The 18119-nt window shown below is 34.7% G+C and overlaps 1 protein-coding gene across 16 annotated transcripts in view; it reads right to left on the bottom strand.

Annotated features, from left to right (window-relative positions):
- HERC1 (HECT and RLD domain containing E3 ubiquitin protein ligase family member 1) overlaps positions 1–18119 on the bottom strand; it is a 175427-nt gene that overhangs the window by 67674 nt on the left and 89634 nt on the right. For 8 of the 16 annotated variants that reach the window (XM_023532512.1, XM_023532511.1, XM_023532510.1 and 5 more), the window contains 10 exons: positions 12309–12577; positions 10396–10611; positions 9629–9749; positions 9145–9382; positions 8806–8999; positions 7491–7532; positions 5627–5782; positions 4079–4185; positions 3470–3580; positions 581–757 (listed from right to left, as the gene is read on the bottom strand). In XM_023532512.1, coding sequence (XP_023388280.1) covers positions 581–757; positions 3470–3580; positions 4079–4185; positions 5627–5782; positions 7491–7532; positions 8806–8999; positions 9145–9382; positions 9629–9749; positions 10396–10611; positions 12309–12577 — 1631 coding nt within the window. The remainder of the gene's footprint in view (positions 1–580; positions 758–3469; positions 3581–4078; positions 4186–5626; positions 5783–7490; positions 7533–8805; positions 9000–9144; positions 9383–9628; positions 9750–10395; positions 10612–12308; positions 12578–18119) is intronic. The other 8 variants (XM_023532518.1, XM_011363364.2, XM_023532521.1 and 5 more) reach the window with 2 other exon arrangements.

Raw genomic sequence — 18119 nt, 5'->3', positions numbered from 1 at the left:
ATCCTTCGAAAAGCCTGCTTGTGATGTTGGCCCTTGGCTGGCCTCTGGGAACCAGACTGGTAAACAGTTTCCTACACTGATAAGAACTTTCTCTAACTGATAATGGTGGCTCATTGTGCCTAGACTGTTTGTACAACAGTATGGTTTATACTAAACACCTGCTTTCCTTCTGGGACTCTAAAATTTTAGCATATATCTGGCAGAGAGTATGTGACCAGCATCCAATAAAAATCTTGGGCACTGAGACTCTAATGGGATTTCTCAGGCAGAAACATAATACACATGTCATTGCATTTTCACTGCTGGGTGTGCACTGTATGTCCCCTCATGGCAGGGACTATCATGCTTTTTTAACCATTCATTTAAAAAATTTTAAAGATAATTTTAGAATTGCATAAGTTATAAAAACTGTATATCCTTCATTCAGTTTCCATTTATGCTAATATCTTAAATAATGATAGAACACTTAAATATAATGATTTTTAAAAAGTCTTTCCATACATTTTTCATAAGAATCTGGAGAAAAAAGACTAAATGCTAAGAACTAAAAATGCTAAAAACTACTTGGAATTCAACGCACCTTCCATTGATAGCACCCAGAAGTTACTCCAGTAGATGCCAATCCATATCCTTTTCCTCCACTGCCATGAGTTAAAATCTGTCCATTCTCCACTAGGCAACACTGGGCTTTCTCTGGATCAAAGGAGACTTCTTGTATAGGGAGATTCTCATCTTCTTCCTCCAACTCTCCCTGCTTCTACCAGAAAGGAAGCTGGGTCAGTATTTTGGAGTAACCCCAGACCTCAGTTAGTATATATTCTAAGACTCCTTGGTTTGAATCCACAAATATTTATTAAGTATCTACTACATACCATTTACTATGCAGGCAATGGGAATACAATGATAAATATAGCATGGTCCCTGCCTATAAAGAGCTTACAGTCCAATTAGGAGACAGAAAGACAAATAACACCAATATTGTAGTAAGAGAATAATAGAAATTACATGACAGATATATCAAAAACATAAAAAATTTAAGTCTCTAACCATGCTTTGGAAGGATAAAGTAATCATTCAAAAGACGATGACTTCTGAGCTTAGTTCTAAATGATGAGAAGGCATTAAGCAGCTGGTCAAAAGGAGAGAAAGGCATTTAGGGCAGTATGTACAGCATGTGTCAAGGCATGAAGGTGCAACAGAGTACAGTGAGTTAAAGAAATTGCAAGCAGTAAGAAATATCTGGAGGATGAGACTGGCAGAAAACAAGCCTAGAAAGAGAAGAAGGAATAAAATTAGAAAAGGCTTTGAATGCAATTTTAAGTTTGAACTTTACTCTAAAGACAGTAGTGAATGCCTACACAGAATGATTTATATAGAGGGTCTCCAATCAGATCTGTGTTTTATAAACACTGTTTTACCAAGAGTGTACAGGATGAAGGCAGAGAGACCAATCAGAAGATTACTACAAGAGCTCAGATAAGAAATACTGGAGACTTGAATTCATTCCTTTGTTCAATGAGTATTAAGCATCTACTACGTGCCAGGCACTATACTTGATCTTCTATATTTAGCAGTATATTAACTAGATAAGGTCTCTGCTATTATAGAACTCATATCTTGGAAGATGAAGACAAAATAAACAAGAAAATATCAGGTAGTAAGTGCTGTGCTGAAATTAAAACAGGTGATGGAACAAAGAATGTATGGCAACTAGATGGAGGATCAGAAGGGACTCTCTGCAGAAGTAATAATTAAGTTGAGACCTGAATAGTAAGAAGTTGACCTCTGAGAAATATATCTAAGGGAAGTGCTAGTAGAGAGTGCGAATAGCTAGTGCAAAGCCTGAAAGAAAGAATAAACTTATTGTGTCCAAGAAACAGGAAGAAGGCATGTTGTTCCGAGTGTAGTGAGCAAAGAGGAGAAAATAAGGAGTTCTAGATTTTATCCCAAGAATAAGAAACCATAGGAGAGTTTTAAGCAGGGGACCAACATGCTCTGATTTACAATTTTACAATATCACTCTGGATCCTGTGTAGAGAATGGATTACAGGGAGTTAACAATGGAAGCAGAAAGACCAGTTAGGAGGCTATTGCATAGTTCATGTCAGTGATGATAGCGGCTTACCAACTGGGTGATGGCAGAGGAATGAGGATGAGGGTAAATATAAGTTATGTTTTACAAAGGAGTCAATGGGACTTGGAGACTGCATGGATAGAAAAAAATGGGGCAGGGAGATAGAAAAAGAGGAATTAGGGATGACTCCTAGGTTTTATGGCCAAGTCACTAACTAGGCAGATGGAAAAGCCTAATGAAGGAATAGGAAATGGAAAAAACTAAGAATGCTTCTGAGATGCCTATTAGACTATCATTCATGTGGTAAGGCAAGTAGAAGATGGGTATGAAAGTCTAGAATTCAGGAAAAATGTCATAAGTGGAATTAAAAATTTGGGAATCAATGGCATATAGGTCTGCATAAGGTTTGGCTGGGTACAGGAAATGGAATGGAGGTAATAGTTGAGGAAAAAAAGGGGTCTTGGGACCAAGACTTGGGATAATTCAACATTTAGATTAAACAAAAAAGAAAGAACCAATAAAAGAGAATGAGAAGGAAAAGGCCATTGTATTGAGATAGAAGGAAAACCAGAAAAAGTATAGAATCATGAAAACCCAGAGAAGGATGAAGGTAGCTAGATGGATGGATTCAAGAGCTATGTAGAAGGTAAAATCAATGAGGCCTAGTGACCAGATGGATGAGGACATTAGGAGAATCTACAGTTCCTAGGAATTCAGGTCTGGGAAGCTATGTAAATGGTGGTGCCACCAATAAAAAAGGGGGAAAGATGTGAGGAGGAGACACTTGGGCTAGCATGTAAGTTTTGAAGGCAATAGGTGTAGGCAGGTATGACTGAAACTGCTGGAAGCTAAGGAAAGAATGTTGAGGAATACCATAGTTTGAGATACAGGCAAGGAGAAAGTGGCATCAAAGAAGAGATGCCTCTAGAGGGAACTGAAGATTGGCAGAGGGTATATGGCCATCTAGGAGAAGATACTGTTCTGAAAACAATAGAAGGCTAGTGTTTCCAGAGGTCTAAAAACATGTATACTGTATTTAGCAATTAACACTTACCTTTGTCACTTAATTTCTGTGCTAAACAATGGGTTGCAGAGATAATGAAAAGTAAGGAAGTAGCTGAAACATGTATAAGATTACTCTTCTGAGAAGCTTAGCAATGAAGGACAAGAGAGAAGATAGGAAAGGCTTCATGAATAAAAGTGGGATTTGGGAGGTATGAATGACAGATGCTTATGAGCTGAGGAGAAAAAACTAGTGGAGAGAGAGAGAGAGTACAGAGAAGAAGATGGAAGAACTGATAGAACAAGGTCTCTCAGAGAAGAAGAGATCCAGAGACAAGTGACAGGATATTCATTTATGCTATCTAAGAGTACCCTTCTGAAAGAATTAATTACCTGTAATTTTATTTCTTGTTCTTTTTCCTTTATCTGAAGAGCATGTTTGGCCTGAGCAATGGGTGTCTCCCACATACAATCCGACAGAAGGGAAAACAGGCGTTCAACAACCTATTTATAGAAAGAAAAAGAATGACGACATTTATAATGGGTAATGTAAATATTTTTAGAAAAAATAAATCATTTAACTGTAATATTAAGTCCCAAGTGAAACTTGATTATATCAATGTCCAACAGCTATCTTGGGTGTATCTTTTTTTAGAAAGATCATTAATCCAATAGAAAGTGGGTTCCATTGCCCTCATGTTGCCTGACTATATGGACCTCTGAATAGGCCATCCGACCTCACACCTACTAAGAAATTTCACAAATTTTCCTTTCCTTCTGGCCTTGTATGTATTCACTATCGCCCTCCTCCTCATAACCCATTACTTAATTTCTCTTTCTCCTTGCTTAGAGATGAAATAACAAAGAAAGCAATCTAAGAAGAGTAAGTTTTGCTACTGAATAAATGGTACATTTACAACTGAAGAGACTACAGGTTTATATTCTTGGTGAATCATGTTGTGTATATCAGAAACATCTTCTAACAACTTTCAAAATAGAAACCTGGGCCATTTGATCATCTTCTACACCAGATTCACAAGCTGGTAGCACAGCCTCAAGGACATGAAGTGCAAGGAGCCTTGTTCTTAAGTTACCAACTAGAGGAATACCTGGGGAGGAAAAACATTTTTTTTATTATCAATATGACTTAAATTCAAAGTTTAAATGAACTTGTTGAAAAAAAATCCCTGAGACTGCTAAGCATTTATGGGCAGAACAAACTTCACTTCAACCTACTATCACAAGAATTCTGGACTCATTCTGTATCCATTAGTGTATATGAATATTCATATTTATATTTCAGTTTTTATGTATATGTAAAGAGAGTAGCACTATAATAAACTACCTATACCAAGTACTGTGCTATGAATTTCATATACATTAACTCTGTTGACCCTCATAAATCCTACACTATACCCCCATTTTACTGATGAGAAAACCAAGGCTCAGAGAATTTATGTAACTTGACCAAAGCCACACAATTCAGTAGAGGCAGAGGTAGAATTTTAAACAGATCTGTTAATCATAAAACTCAGGCTTATCATATCCTTTCATTGCTTCTTCTCTGCCCATACCCTGACTGCTTCAGAGAGATTCTAAAGGTTAATGGGAGTAAGTAGTTTATACTTTTCTAAAGTAAGCAAAGGTATAGACAGGCTACTGTCACTCTTTTTTATATCCATTACTGCAATAAAAGCAATTAAAAATAAATGAATATCTAATTTTTCTTTACATTCTAAGACCTTAGTCAATATTATATAAGCCTTATCTTATTAAAAGAGAAAAAAAGCTCTTACCAGTAAGTTATTCTAGTTAAGAAAAACTAGTAAAGTATATTGAGAATATATACACATAAAACAACAAGTACCATGGAAGATTACATTATATTTTACTATATTTAAAAGACTAGGATCATGAAAAAGTCCTGGAAATGGAGAGGAGTAATGGTTGAACAACACTGTGAATGTCATGTATTGTACACTTAAATAGTTATAATGGTAAATTTTATTTTATGTACATTTTACCACAGTTTAAAAAAAAACAGACTAGGAAGGACTGACAGTAATCTTTGCAAGCAGACCAGGCTTTTCAGCTAAAAACCAGGAATTAAGCCTATTATATAAACTTTCATAACTAGCACATAATGAGAAGTTACAAAGTACAGAAATCATATCATAAGAGAGAATGAACAAATTCAGATCTATATTTTGATAATACAAGAAGTGAGGGCAAAATCTGTATCAAATTATCATATTAAACAGGACGTTCTCTGCTTATTTTTATTATTTCCATAATCTGAACAAATAGGGCCAAGTTCTCGATTAAATCCGTGACCTTCTCCAATGCTACTTTCTGCTATTATTGACTATCAATTTTTATTCCTGAAATTCGAGTTTTCTTTTGATCAAATAAGTACTCAGAAAACAAGAAAGAAAAGTCTTGAAATCAAGTTTAAGTATCTAATGTTGTTAAAGCCTGGCATTATCTGAATAAAACACATGTGATATAAAAAAAAAAAAAAAACTCTAAAACAAGGCAAAAGTCATATACCTGAAGAACACTTCTGAGATGCTATATTTAGAAGCACCTCTGTCCACTTTGGAGAAGCCATTTTTGACTGAATTGCTTTTGAAGACACAACTCTGCGAAGAAAAACTAAAAAATCCCCCAGATGCAGTTCGGCTGCATGTTGTTTCCTAAGAGCCGCTGAAGAGTGAAGAGACAAGTTTATATTATAACCAAGAAATACACTTTATGTCAAGCAATTTACATTTAAATTGCAGTGAACACAAACCTAAATTCAAAATCTAGGTTGTCTGCTGCTGAATTTTTAAGGAATACAATAGGAAAAGGACAGAAAATAAAGCCAAACTTAAAACATCTTTTATATCTGTATAAATAGTAAGCTTGCTAGAATAAAGTATGTGTACTTAATTTTGTGTGGGTTTTTTTTTACTGCTATACTAAAAAGCAACACTTCTCTACACAAGTCTAAAGTTCTACTAGATAATATTTGAGGGAGATGGTCTGTAAACCCCCTAAAACCGTGTGTAGGAAAAATTGTGTGTGTGTGTGTGTGTATTTGGCAAGTAAGAGGGTTCACAAATTTAATCGAATTTCAATAAATCCATGATTCCACTCTTCCAATCAAATTAAGAATCACGTATCTAAAAAAGACTGTTTTCACAAATTTGCCCTAACCAAACTTCCCAGTTTTTCTACCAGCATCGACATCAGTCTCTCATCACCTTCTCATACCTCCACCCTATGCATTTTGAAGCCAGAGAATTATCTGTTCCATGTTCTCTCTTCATCCAACACCTTTCATGTTGCCTTAGTCTGGCAAAGTCCCACTCAGAGCCAGAGGAAAGAAGTATGCCAGTGGGGCAGCTGCCCAGAACGTAAATTGCTAGGGGCACTAACCCATGGAAAATCATAACCATTTGGAGACAAGTATATACAGCACTCCTTTCAGGGAGATCCTGGCATATCAAATTAAGGAACACAGGGCAAGTCAATTGTGATAGAGAGGAGATACCCCAATGACCAGTAATCTATCTTCATAGATGTCTAATTAAGTAGAAGAAATGTTTTACCAAGATGAATATGCAAGTCTATGACAGCTAAACTGCTAGGGACAATAAGAGAAAAAGCTAAGAACTCCTTCTCTACATTTCCTCTACATGTATACTACCTCTTCTTTACCTAAATGCTAATAAGCAAATACTTTTTATAATATTAGTTTGAAGAACATAAAATCATTAGGCTTCCCTGGGTACCCACATATCTCACTTCAACCTTGTTCCTACATTTTCCTTCAAAGCCAGGTCAAAAGCTACCTCTTCTAAGAAGCCTTCTCTGTTGGCAGAGATCCTTGGGAGAATCTCTTTAATGAGGCTTCCATCCTACTCCCCACGCTCATCCCCAAGCAAGTATTTCTGTAACAAGACACTAAGTTGATTAAATTAATTAAAGCCTGGAAACCTCATATATTAAGTTGTTTGATATAAATGGATGATAGTTTCTGTTTCAGAATCAAGGCTACATTTGAAATGCAGGATAAACCTTTTGGTTAAGTATTTTAGAAGGTTTGTGGGGTTATTAATACCTAGGTAGCCTGTGCCTCTGAATGGTCTTCTCTCTAGGATGACTTGAGGGAATGGACACAGATTCAGTGTGCTATTCTACCTGCTGAGACTCCCTCACAGAACTGTTTAATTCTTTGCTGGGTATGAAAGGATCCAGTTTTCTTGGGGACCCACAGATATAGTAACTCTACTATATCTTCTCTGCACAGAGTACTCGATACCCAGCATAGAATGATGAGAAGCTATTACCTTAACAACCCTGTATCCCACACTGGATCTCAAGAAAACAGGAGGTGGCATTAAAAGCTTATTTTTATTTATCATACCTTGTGAGTCTGCCCATGCTCTTTGTATAAGCACCGTATTCTCTATACAAACAGAGAGAAAGAACTTGTCACAAGTTCAGCCTCTGATACTAAAAGCTAATCCTTAATCAGACTCATACATCCTCCTCGATTCTGACTTAAAAGATTTAGCCATTTCTTCTGAGTTTCTTGTATTACATTGTAATTATTTGTTTACATGTCTGCCTTCCTCATCATCCTAGAAAGTCCTTGAGGATAGAGACAATGTTTTATTGTTTTTTTATCCCCAGGGTATTTCCTCTATCCACTCCCCATATCTAAACAATGTATAGATATTGAAATATTAAAATATTCTAATATTAATATAAATATTCATAAGCTCGCACTAAGTGACGGATATTGCTCTAAGTGCTTTACATGTATTAAATTATTTAATCCTCAAAACAACCTTAAGAGGTTGGTTCTATTATTCCTATTTTACAGATGAGGGAATTAGGGCACAGAATGGTTAGGTTAACTTGCTCTCTCCATCCATCATCCATCCATCCATCCATCCATCCATCCACCCACCCACCCACCTGCCCATCCACCCACCTGACCCCACCCATCCAACCATCCATCCAACCATCCATCTATCTATTCCAGAAAGGATGTAAAGGCTCACAGAGTTTATTATAGTAATAAGACATGGTAATTTCACAAAATATTTTTAATAAATCACAATTTTAGACCTTTATTCCCTTAATTATGTAACAGACATACATGGTAGTTCTGCTCAGGGCTTAATCTAATTTACTGAAATATAACATTCACTATAGTTTTTTAAAGCTATGAGCAGATGATATAGCAACCAAAATTGTGATGGCTAAGTACAATAATAATTTTTTTAGTGACTAGGGAACAGAACAGCCTAGCAAAAAGTTCAGTTCCTCTAATTCTAATCCAGTTCCCAAATAATAAAATCATTGGTCCTGAGAGAACACTTAAGTGAAGAGTATGGTTAGAGATGAGCTATCAGTGTCAAATGCTAAGGAAACATAACCTGGAGGGAATCAGTTACCTAGAATCTCTAGGTGCTAGAAATAGGACAGCCAAGGAAAGGTTGAACCTAGAGAGTGAGCAGTATGATCACCACATCAGGGTTAATGGACTCTAAGGAGAGAAGGTTCAGTCAGAAATTCATCTATATCATACATAGTTGGAGAGAAAAAGAGGTTTCTAAATAAATAAAAATCCTTTCATGCCTCACAACAGAAAGAAGTCTACGTTCTAATGATATACACACTATAGGGACTCAATAAATGCTTATAAAGACAGAGAAATAGGTTTATGATACCTCTGAAATCTCTCTTCTCAGTTTCTCCACTGGAGTCAACTTTTTTTTCTTCTTCTTCACCCTCTTCTCCTTCCCCTTCTCCAAAAGAGGCCATAAGTAGTACACCAGCTTGGGACAACAAATTCTTCAACTGGCTACAGAGTAGATCCAACAAGGACTGAACTACTTTAGGGCTCAGTTTATCAGCATAGGTCCTATAGGAAAAAAGTAAGTGGTAATAACACAGAAGGGCAAATATTATACTTAAATACATAAAAGAGATTATGGAGCAACGGAAATTACTAAAATGTGAAAAGAGAAGGCCCCACATAGTTCTACCAAGACATCTACAATGCTCACCCTGTAGTGATGGCTAGAATCTGGAGCAATCTTGTACTAGCCACTTTTAAAGCTGTGCTAAGTTGGGAAACACCCGTCTTTGGCAACAACTGCAGGGGTTGTCCTAGCATAGTGTCTGTGCCACATAACTGCGACAATACGTTTAGCAGACCAGTGGAAATTGCCAAAGAAACATCCACTGGTTGATAGTGAACACTCAGGGCAAACACTGTAACCAAAAGGAGACGCTGCTGGGCTTCTAAAAAAAAGAAAGAAAGAAAGATAGTTGAGAATCTTCTTTGAAGTAAATAAAGCATTTACTAAAATTTATCATATTCCAAAATATAAATAGTATTACAAAACACTATTTCATTTTCAAGTATTTATTCTTTATCTATAAGCTGATCTACTACTGTCAAACACAAGGTATTGAACCGTTAACTACTGTGCATAACCTCAGGCCAAAATGTAACTGCATCTTGTATTTGCAGGGGCAGTTACTCACCAATGTGATGCTTGTTTGCTTGCAGGGCTCTCTCCAGGGTAGCAGACAACTGTTGATAAATCTTATGCACAGCTACCTGGATTTCAATCTGTATATTTCTCTTAGCTGCTCTGATCCCATCCTGAATTACATATAAAGATTTATGTTTCCTATTAGCACAATAACGCTTCCTACCCAAATAAAAATAGCATTTTATCCTTAGTCGATCTATCTGCTAAAGCCCTATGACGGTTTTTAATTATTTAGTATATTTCAGTATATAAAAGTTTTACAATCAATTTATTTTTAAATACTTGATAATTCCTGATTTTATATAATCTTTCTCCTATCCCACAAACAAAATGTCCTCTCTAAATATGGAAGACATAAAGACAACATTTAAAAAAATATTTTTTTTCCAAGCAATCAAAGAAACTAGGTAAAATGATCAAGTCTAAACTGTAAATTCTTGAAACTCATCCTCCCAAACACCCTATCCCAACTTAGATCTATCTCCACCTAATTTGGCTAAGAGTTAAAAAAACTAACCCGGCAAGGAATCTGAATGGACAATAGTACCACAGCTCACCTAACCCCATCTACAATACTGTCACACTCAGAAAACTAAGCCAATGAGTTATCTTTAAGTCATCTAAAAGTCTTTTTTATTTTTAAACCTCAATCTTAAACACCAAAAAGTTTAGCATTATTAAACTAATTCTGTAAAAACAGTTAAAATCTGAATATACTGTAAGGTGTCATCCTCACATGATAGATCAGTCACTTACCTGATAGTGATGCAATCGGCCACTCTCTCCTTTGGCTCCTGCGTGTCCAACAGTGCCTAAACCAAAGCACCCTGCTAGAAACTGCAGCCTCACAGATGTGAGCAGTGTGGATGACTGAAAACCAGGGCTTGTTCTGCTTCCTGACAGAGAGATGCTACCTTTTTCCTCCATCCCAGACAACAGAATGAGGATCTGGTGAAGTGCCTCTAAACGAAGCTTGAGAAAAGTAAAACAAACATATTTTAGAGTTCTTCACTGAACAAAGAACTCTGTATGTCATAAACAATATATGAGCACACAGAAAATTCTGATGTTTCTAAAGACTCTATTTTATTAAGATGAACATTTGTTTTATTATTGTGACTTTTTAAAATTGAAATGTCTCTAGAAACTCTATAAGCATACTTCAGTATAAAAGAGGCTACACACTGCAATGGGAAAAGTAGTAGATCCAGATGTAGGAGACCTGGTTTCAAGGCCAGACTCTTCCACCTACGATGTGACCTTGGGAAACTCACTTAACTACCTAAGTCTCAGTTTCTTCATATATAAAATGAGGCTAATAGTACTTTATCTAATCTACTCACAGAACTACTGTGATGTTCATGAGATATCTGTGAAGATTTCAAAACTGTATGGTAGTATTATTATTGCTTCCTTTTACTTAGAATAAAGTTATATAAAATACTCTTTAGTTCAAGAATTAGAAGAGGTATTTCTGAAAGTTTTCTCTGTGTTTCTCTTGAACTCCTGGCCCTTTCTTCTCTAGGAGGGTTATACCAACCACTGCAGTCAATCAGCCTACCCTTTTTTTTTTTTTAACTTTATTTTGAAATCATTTTATATTTACAGAAGAGTTTTAAAGATGGCATAGAGAGTTCCTGTATATCTTTCCCCTAATGTTAACATCTTGCATAACTATGGTACATTTATCAGACTAAGGCACTAACACTAGTACACCGCATGTACTAAACCACAGACTTTATTTGGACTTCACCAGCATTCCCATAATCTCCCTCTCTTCTGTTCCAGGATCCAATCCAGGATATCACATTGCATTTAGTTGTCATGTCTCCTTAATCTCCTTTAGTCTGTGACAGTTTATGTCTTTCTTTGTTTTTCATGACCATGACATTTTGGAAGAGTTGTTCATATATTTTATAGAATATCTCTCGATTTGGGTTTGCTTGATGTTTTCTCATGATTGGATTAGAGTTCTAGATTTGGGAGGAGGAATACTTTAAAGTTTCCTTCTCATCATATTATCAGGGGTACATGATATCACCATCCTATTACTGGTAATGTTAATCTTGATCATTCAGTCAAAGTGATGTCTGCCAGGTTTCTGCAATGTGAAATTACTATTTTTTTCCCTTTTCATGCCCTGTTTGTTAGCCCTGCATCACTAAGTCCAGTTTACTCTCAAGAGTGGGGTAGGATTAAATTCCACCTCTTGGAGAGAAGAGTATCAAATAATCTGTGGACATATTAAAACCACAATTAAATATTTTGAGGGATACACTTTAAGGCTATGTAGATATCTTATGTTTTCTTAAAGTTTTGCTCCCTAATTTTAGCATTCATCATTATTACTGTGGTATTCTAATCAAGTCCTTTTTAAATGAAGACAAATGGAGACTCTGAGAAGCAGATCCATATGGTCACCAGCCAGTCTCACTCTAGCTTCTACGAGATAAGTAATGACTTATGATTAGAGCACCTTTTTCTAAGAGTTGGCAATAAAAAATGCACTTTTGTTCACTTCAAACAAAGTATCATGCTGTTATAGTTAGGATAATGACATCGAAAAGCTCAGGTGGAGGAAAGGGGGAAGTAAGGAGTGGAAGAAAATATTCAGTGGTTCAATTTAAGTTTCCATAGTCCCTCATAAGGAGTAAATATCAAAGACTTACTTCTGCCCTTAACTGCTGCTGTTCCATTGCAATGATGGAGGCCTGGGGACTTGTAGACATACTTTCCTCTGGCTCTTTAAAACCTGGTGCATTCCCCACATCTCCACTCACAAAGCTTACAACATTTTCAATCAAAGTGTGAACTCCCAAAGACTTGGTAAGATCAAAATCAGACTCAAAAGAGTAAGAGGAGTTGCACAACCAGTCTCTGCTATATTTCAGGCGAGCCCAAGAGTCGCTCAGGGATTCCAATTGACTGTGCATAGGACCTACACACAAACAGAACAAACATGCATCAATGGAAACCAAGTAGAGCATACATTCTGAAACTAGATGAGGGCTGAGAAATGGATACTTATGTTTGAATACATGCATGCATTATGTGAATCTGAGCAAAATGCTTTGGTAAAAAATCAACAAACAAACAAAAACTACAGCAATGTAAGAAAATAAAGGGAAAGCCCTGTTTGATTTATCAGTGTCTCTGTAAGCGCTTTAGCAACACGCTGCCACGGGAAAAAGGAAGGCAGAAGCTGCTCTCAAAATGCTTAGCTTAAAATGCTCTGCAATATTAAACCAGACCATCATTTATGAACAAAAAGGAACGAGGAACTTAGGACACTATTGGTAAGGCCTACTAGTAATAAGACTTTATCTGATTCAGCATTATCATTGTAAAGATTAAGTTAAGACTGTGCAGTGTCTACACATCTTCAACAAAACATTATCAAAAAATGAATATAGAAGGGCAAGTAAACTTACACAAAAAGGAGACACAAACATCACTCTTTAGGTTTCATTAATATAAGAAACACTTTCACTGTGTCACATGAATATTTATTGACATATGAATATTTACGTGTCACATGAATACTTATTGCAGGCTGTGAAACTCCTATACAGGGGAAGTAAAGTTTCACAGACAAGAACATATACGATGTACAGTAAAATGTTAATCTATATAAAATTACCAAATGGTGTCACAATAGTTGCTAAATATACAATTAGTTTTGCCAGTGGGCATTTTCTAGACTAAAATATGTCTAAATGTTAATATGTTTGAACACAACAAGTGCCCAAATCATTTGCCAATATTACCTTTAAATAAATATATAAATGTCCAATTCTTACAAGCTTTTTTAACTTTTAATTTTTAAACTTAACTTACAAACTTATCCTTAACTTACAAATGATCTCAGGTACACGAATTAGATTAATCATAATCTTTGGTTCATGATATACTTTCATCATTGGTCCATGCACGGACTGCTTTGTATTTATACTTATTTATAATAAATGTGAACACAAGAACTAAGTAACTTGTATCTATCTCTTTGTTCCTCCTCCAACCCATCTCTCTCAACCCATCTCTCTCTGTCTCCTCCTACCTAAGGCTTTTATTGTTTCCTAAGCCTGAATTTATCATTCCTTTGCTTTTATTGTTATCGAATACTATTTTCTTATATGTATTCCCAACACAAATAATGTTTAGTTTTAGTTGTTTTTTACTTTATAAAAAAGTATCATTTTACATATATTTTTTGGACATATTCTTTATTCAACATTATATTGCTAATATTCATTCACATTATTGCATGTAGCTATGATTCATATGTTTGAGTGCTGTATAATATCTTATCATGTGAATATCCCATATTTCTCTATTAAGAATGCATCTTAAGGTATCCAATAAAATATGCATTACAAAAATTTATGTTATATAACTAGATGGAAAAGATTTGGGAAGAGAACTACTTAAACACTAATGCCCACAGAGAAAACAAACACAATATTGATTGCATAACTTATTTTTGCATTATTACATTGGTGTCAGTAAAATCCCAGGGCTGTAAAATCAGACAAAGAAATTCATAACAGGTAGCTAATATTACAAAGTAACTATAAAATAATTAATATGCATTCTACTGAATAACTTGTAATGGCAAAGAATATATGGTTTATCTGCCTTTCATGTTTTAGCAAGAATTCTTAAGATAAAAAAATGCTGAATTTTCAGTTTGACTAAACATGAAAAGTAACCAATCTGAAAATTTCTCCAAATTGTATACCTGAATATTTTTATGTAAAATGGAAGAGAGTAAAAATCCAAAGAATAATGTCACAGATACATAATGTGTTGAATTAAAATTTATATTTAAAGAATGAAGTAGGGTTTAAGGTAAAAAATATCATTTTCCATTTCCTTAAGCACCCCACACTCAGAATCTGGATTTATTCTTAACTTACAAATGATAGTTTTTGGCCCTTTGCATTGAGCTTGTTTGTTCAATAATAAAAAATCAGAATAAAAAGTTCTTTTTTCCATAACTTATAAATTACTTTTTGAAATGAAAATAAAATGGGCAATGTTAGAACCAAAACGTAAAAAGAGATATTAAAGATTATCTAGTCCAATTTCCTCAACTGAGGATATAGACAAAGAAATTGATATGCTAAATTAACACTAATTCCTTAATTTTATGGGAGTTGATCTTAACGTTTTCCTGTTATCTACTCACAAATCACTGATCCATGGAAATTTCAATTGCCTGCTTATACTAAAGTTTAATTGTGAACAACCTACAACTAGTGAACTGCTTTAATATACTCCAAAGTATTCTATAGAATGGGTGGCAAACCCAAAATTAAATCCTCTCTCCAATTTTAAGCAGAGGTCAGCAAACTTTTTCTATAAAGAGCCAGACAGTAAATATTTAGGTTTTGTGGGTCATGAAAGTCTCTGTTGCAATGACTTAACTCTGCTGTTGTAGTGTGAAAGCAGCCACAGACAATATCTAAATAAATGTAGCTGTGTTCCAATAAAACCTTGTTTACAAAAAATATGGCAGGCCAGATGTGGCTCACTAGCCGTAGTTTGCCGACTCTAATTTAAAGGATACAACTTATTAGGTATATAACCCAAACAAAACTTCATATGAATAAAATATAAGAAAGAACGGTAAAAAAACTTAACTGAAAGCATTAGGATAAATAAATAATTGTAACCAAAACACTTAGGCTGACATCAAAAATACTTTGAAACACAAAAACGGTATGGGAATGAGAGATGCAAGAACTTTAATTCTTAAAAAAATTATAACAATGTGTTAACTTTGGTTTGTTCTGTATTGCTATATCTGAATATAGGAAATGCTGTGTCTAAAAAGTATATTGAAAGCTTCTATAGAGTAATTGTGACTAAGCCCAATTCATAATATCAATTCCGAGTCACCTACTATGTAAAGAAAATATAAATAAAGTTCAACAAGAAATTTTTGAGATTGTTTACTTGTCCTTATAACTTTGGTTCTTAAATGGAATTTTCAAAATGAACATGGCAGAGCTGCAATACATACTTTATAAATCATAAAATATGTAGGCAAGCTAAAAGGGGAAAAAAATTAAACATGCCATCATGTACTTGCTTGAAGCTCTTCTTTTTTCTGGGGCTCAACTGGCCAAAAAGGAGTAAATACACTACCATACAAGAATCAGAAGACAAAAGGAGAAATATGATACAGAAGACAACATTTATATCTGTTCTTTTTTATATAATTTCATTTGAAATGCATAGATAAAAAAGCATTTCACCCATACATGTTATACCACAAAACATACATGTTAATAAATGTTTCCAGTATTGTTTTAGCAATGAAACCCTAACTCTATATTTAAAGACCTAGGGTGGGAAAAATCAATCGTACAGTATTTTAACTAAACAAGATTCCTGATGTTACTTCTTAAATTGTTGCTTTGGTATCCCCACCATTTTTTGCTGTTATCAGCTTCAGCCTAAATATGAAAACTAAAGTAGCTGCAGAAAGGTATTATCTTTCAGTGAAGGATGAACCGTTCTGCACAACCACAGCAGATCTTTTAAGTACTTATCAAAGTATCGAAACACCAACATATTTAACAGTTTTTCCCAAGAATTTCAACAGGCTGTTATGAGAATTTAATGAGTTAATATGTTTGAGTGATGAGAACAATGCCTGACATATAGTAAGCAGTTTATAAGTGTTTAATGAGTACAAATTTCATGTTACCTCTGAGGCACTAAGGAGAAATATGTTTTGCCTATCTTTTTAAAAGTAATTTATGACATTTTTGGTTTTAGAATTTAGCTTTGATGCCTCTATAGCGCTGAGCAAGTTGGCCAAGCTAAATTTATTTGCTCACTTTGCTTTACCCCTTGCTACCATGATTGTTTTCTTGGATCAAGAGCTTAGACCAATTGGGAAACATTAACTGGAGTGAGGGGAAAAGCAGCAATCATGGTTCAATAGCATGAATCCTAGTAGCCCCAAAGCAATTACTAAAATTACAGGCACTAGGCCCACTCAAAGAGTCATCTTCGGAGGCATAGTAAGAACAGCTGAAATGTATACACGACCATTACTAGTCATTGATATGTCCACTGAGTTTCAGAAAACGGTACATAATTAAACATTCTAATTTCTCTCACTAGGCTTTTAATAACTCAGGACCACTGAGCCTAATAAATGGAAAAGCTATGTAAATGGGAAAAGTTACTCTGCCCCTTCAAAATATTGGAAAGGGGTAAAAAAAGCACATAGAAGAATTCTCACTTGACCGTATATCTGTTTGTCCTTCATAGCTCAAGTCAGAATCATAAAACCTGATTGGCCCCAACTATTTCTCAGACTTGTTAGGTTCATCTGCCCAACTGAAGAGAGGTGTATTATGGCTTATGGCATCTAGTCCATATTGACAATAAATAAAGGAAGAAAAAGGGTAGTTCATTTTATCATCATTTAAAAGAAACAAAAACAAAAGAAAAAAACAACAAAAATTCTGCTGTGGTCAGAGAGTAGTCACTAAATAAACATGATTTTAAAAAATTCCTTTCAAAATATACTCTCTTAAATGTGTCTTCTATGTTAATTTCTTTTGGAGAAGGAAATATATTAAATAAAGTAAAACTATTAAAAGTACATTTTCATTGTTTAATCCACAAGCTCTAGGATTTATGAGACCGAAGACTATTTTTGCTACCCTTTCTAAAATAGTAATTTTACTTTCTAGTCACTTATTCCTGGGAACAAATCATTCAACAAAATTTTTCCCTGGGAACATTAAAATGTAATGATTACTGAAATAAACTGGTATCATATTAAATGATATTATGAAAACTTACATAACTAGTTTGCCTCCCTATTATAATTTCCTTAATGAAGTCATAATTTAAAAACCTACTCAATAAAAGTGCCTTATTCCTAATAGTTCAGAAAAATCATTCTCATTAAAAAATACTGCCATATTCTATAGAAGTATCAACATTTCTTCTTTTAAGTTATAAACACAAAAATGAAAAAATTGTGTGTGCGTGTCTTCTCTCATTCCTGTTTTTCTATGGGCTGGGGGTGGGGAGGGGGCTGCCGAACATTCTGCCAAGGAAGTTATCAAGAGAAGGGTTTCTTTTTGAAATATAAAAGGCTTATAATATCATGAAAAATTTTTTTTGTCCCACAAGCTTCTAGAAAATTGTCACTAGTAGCAATTTTTTTAACATTTCACATTTTCATAACCACAGTATAAATGAGTTTAATAAAAGTGACAGTTAATAGAGAATAATAAAGAGTTTTTAGTTATCCTTGGATTTACATTATTTAAAACTGTTCTTACCATCCATTTGCACGTATAACCAAGAGTTAACTATATTACTCACTAAGACAGGGCTTCTAACAAATGAGGTTAACTCTTGATGACATTCTAATCTAAAATTGTTCCTCATGGGAACATTTGTTTTAGAAATCATCAGTTCATCTTTTACATGTTTTATCTTAAGAG

This window comes from Pteropus vampyrus, unplaced genomic scaffold (assembly GCF_000151845.1).
Source record: "Pteropus vampyrus isolate Shadow unplaced genomic scaffold, Pvam_2.0 Scaffold85, whole genome shotgun sequence".
Classification (NCBI taxonomy): domain Eukaryota; kingdom Metazoa; phylum Chordata; class Mammalia; order Chiroptera; family Pteropodidae; genus Pteropus; species Pteropus vampyrus.
The sequence above is the reverse complement of the archived record's forward strand: the minus strand, read 5'-3'. Positions and strand labels throughout refer to the sequence as shown.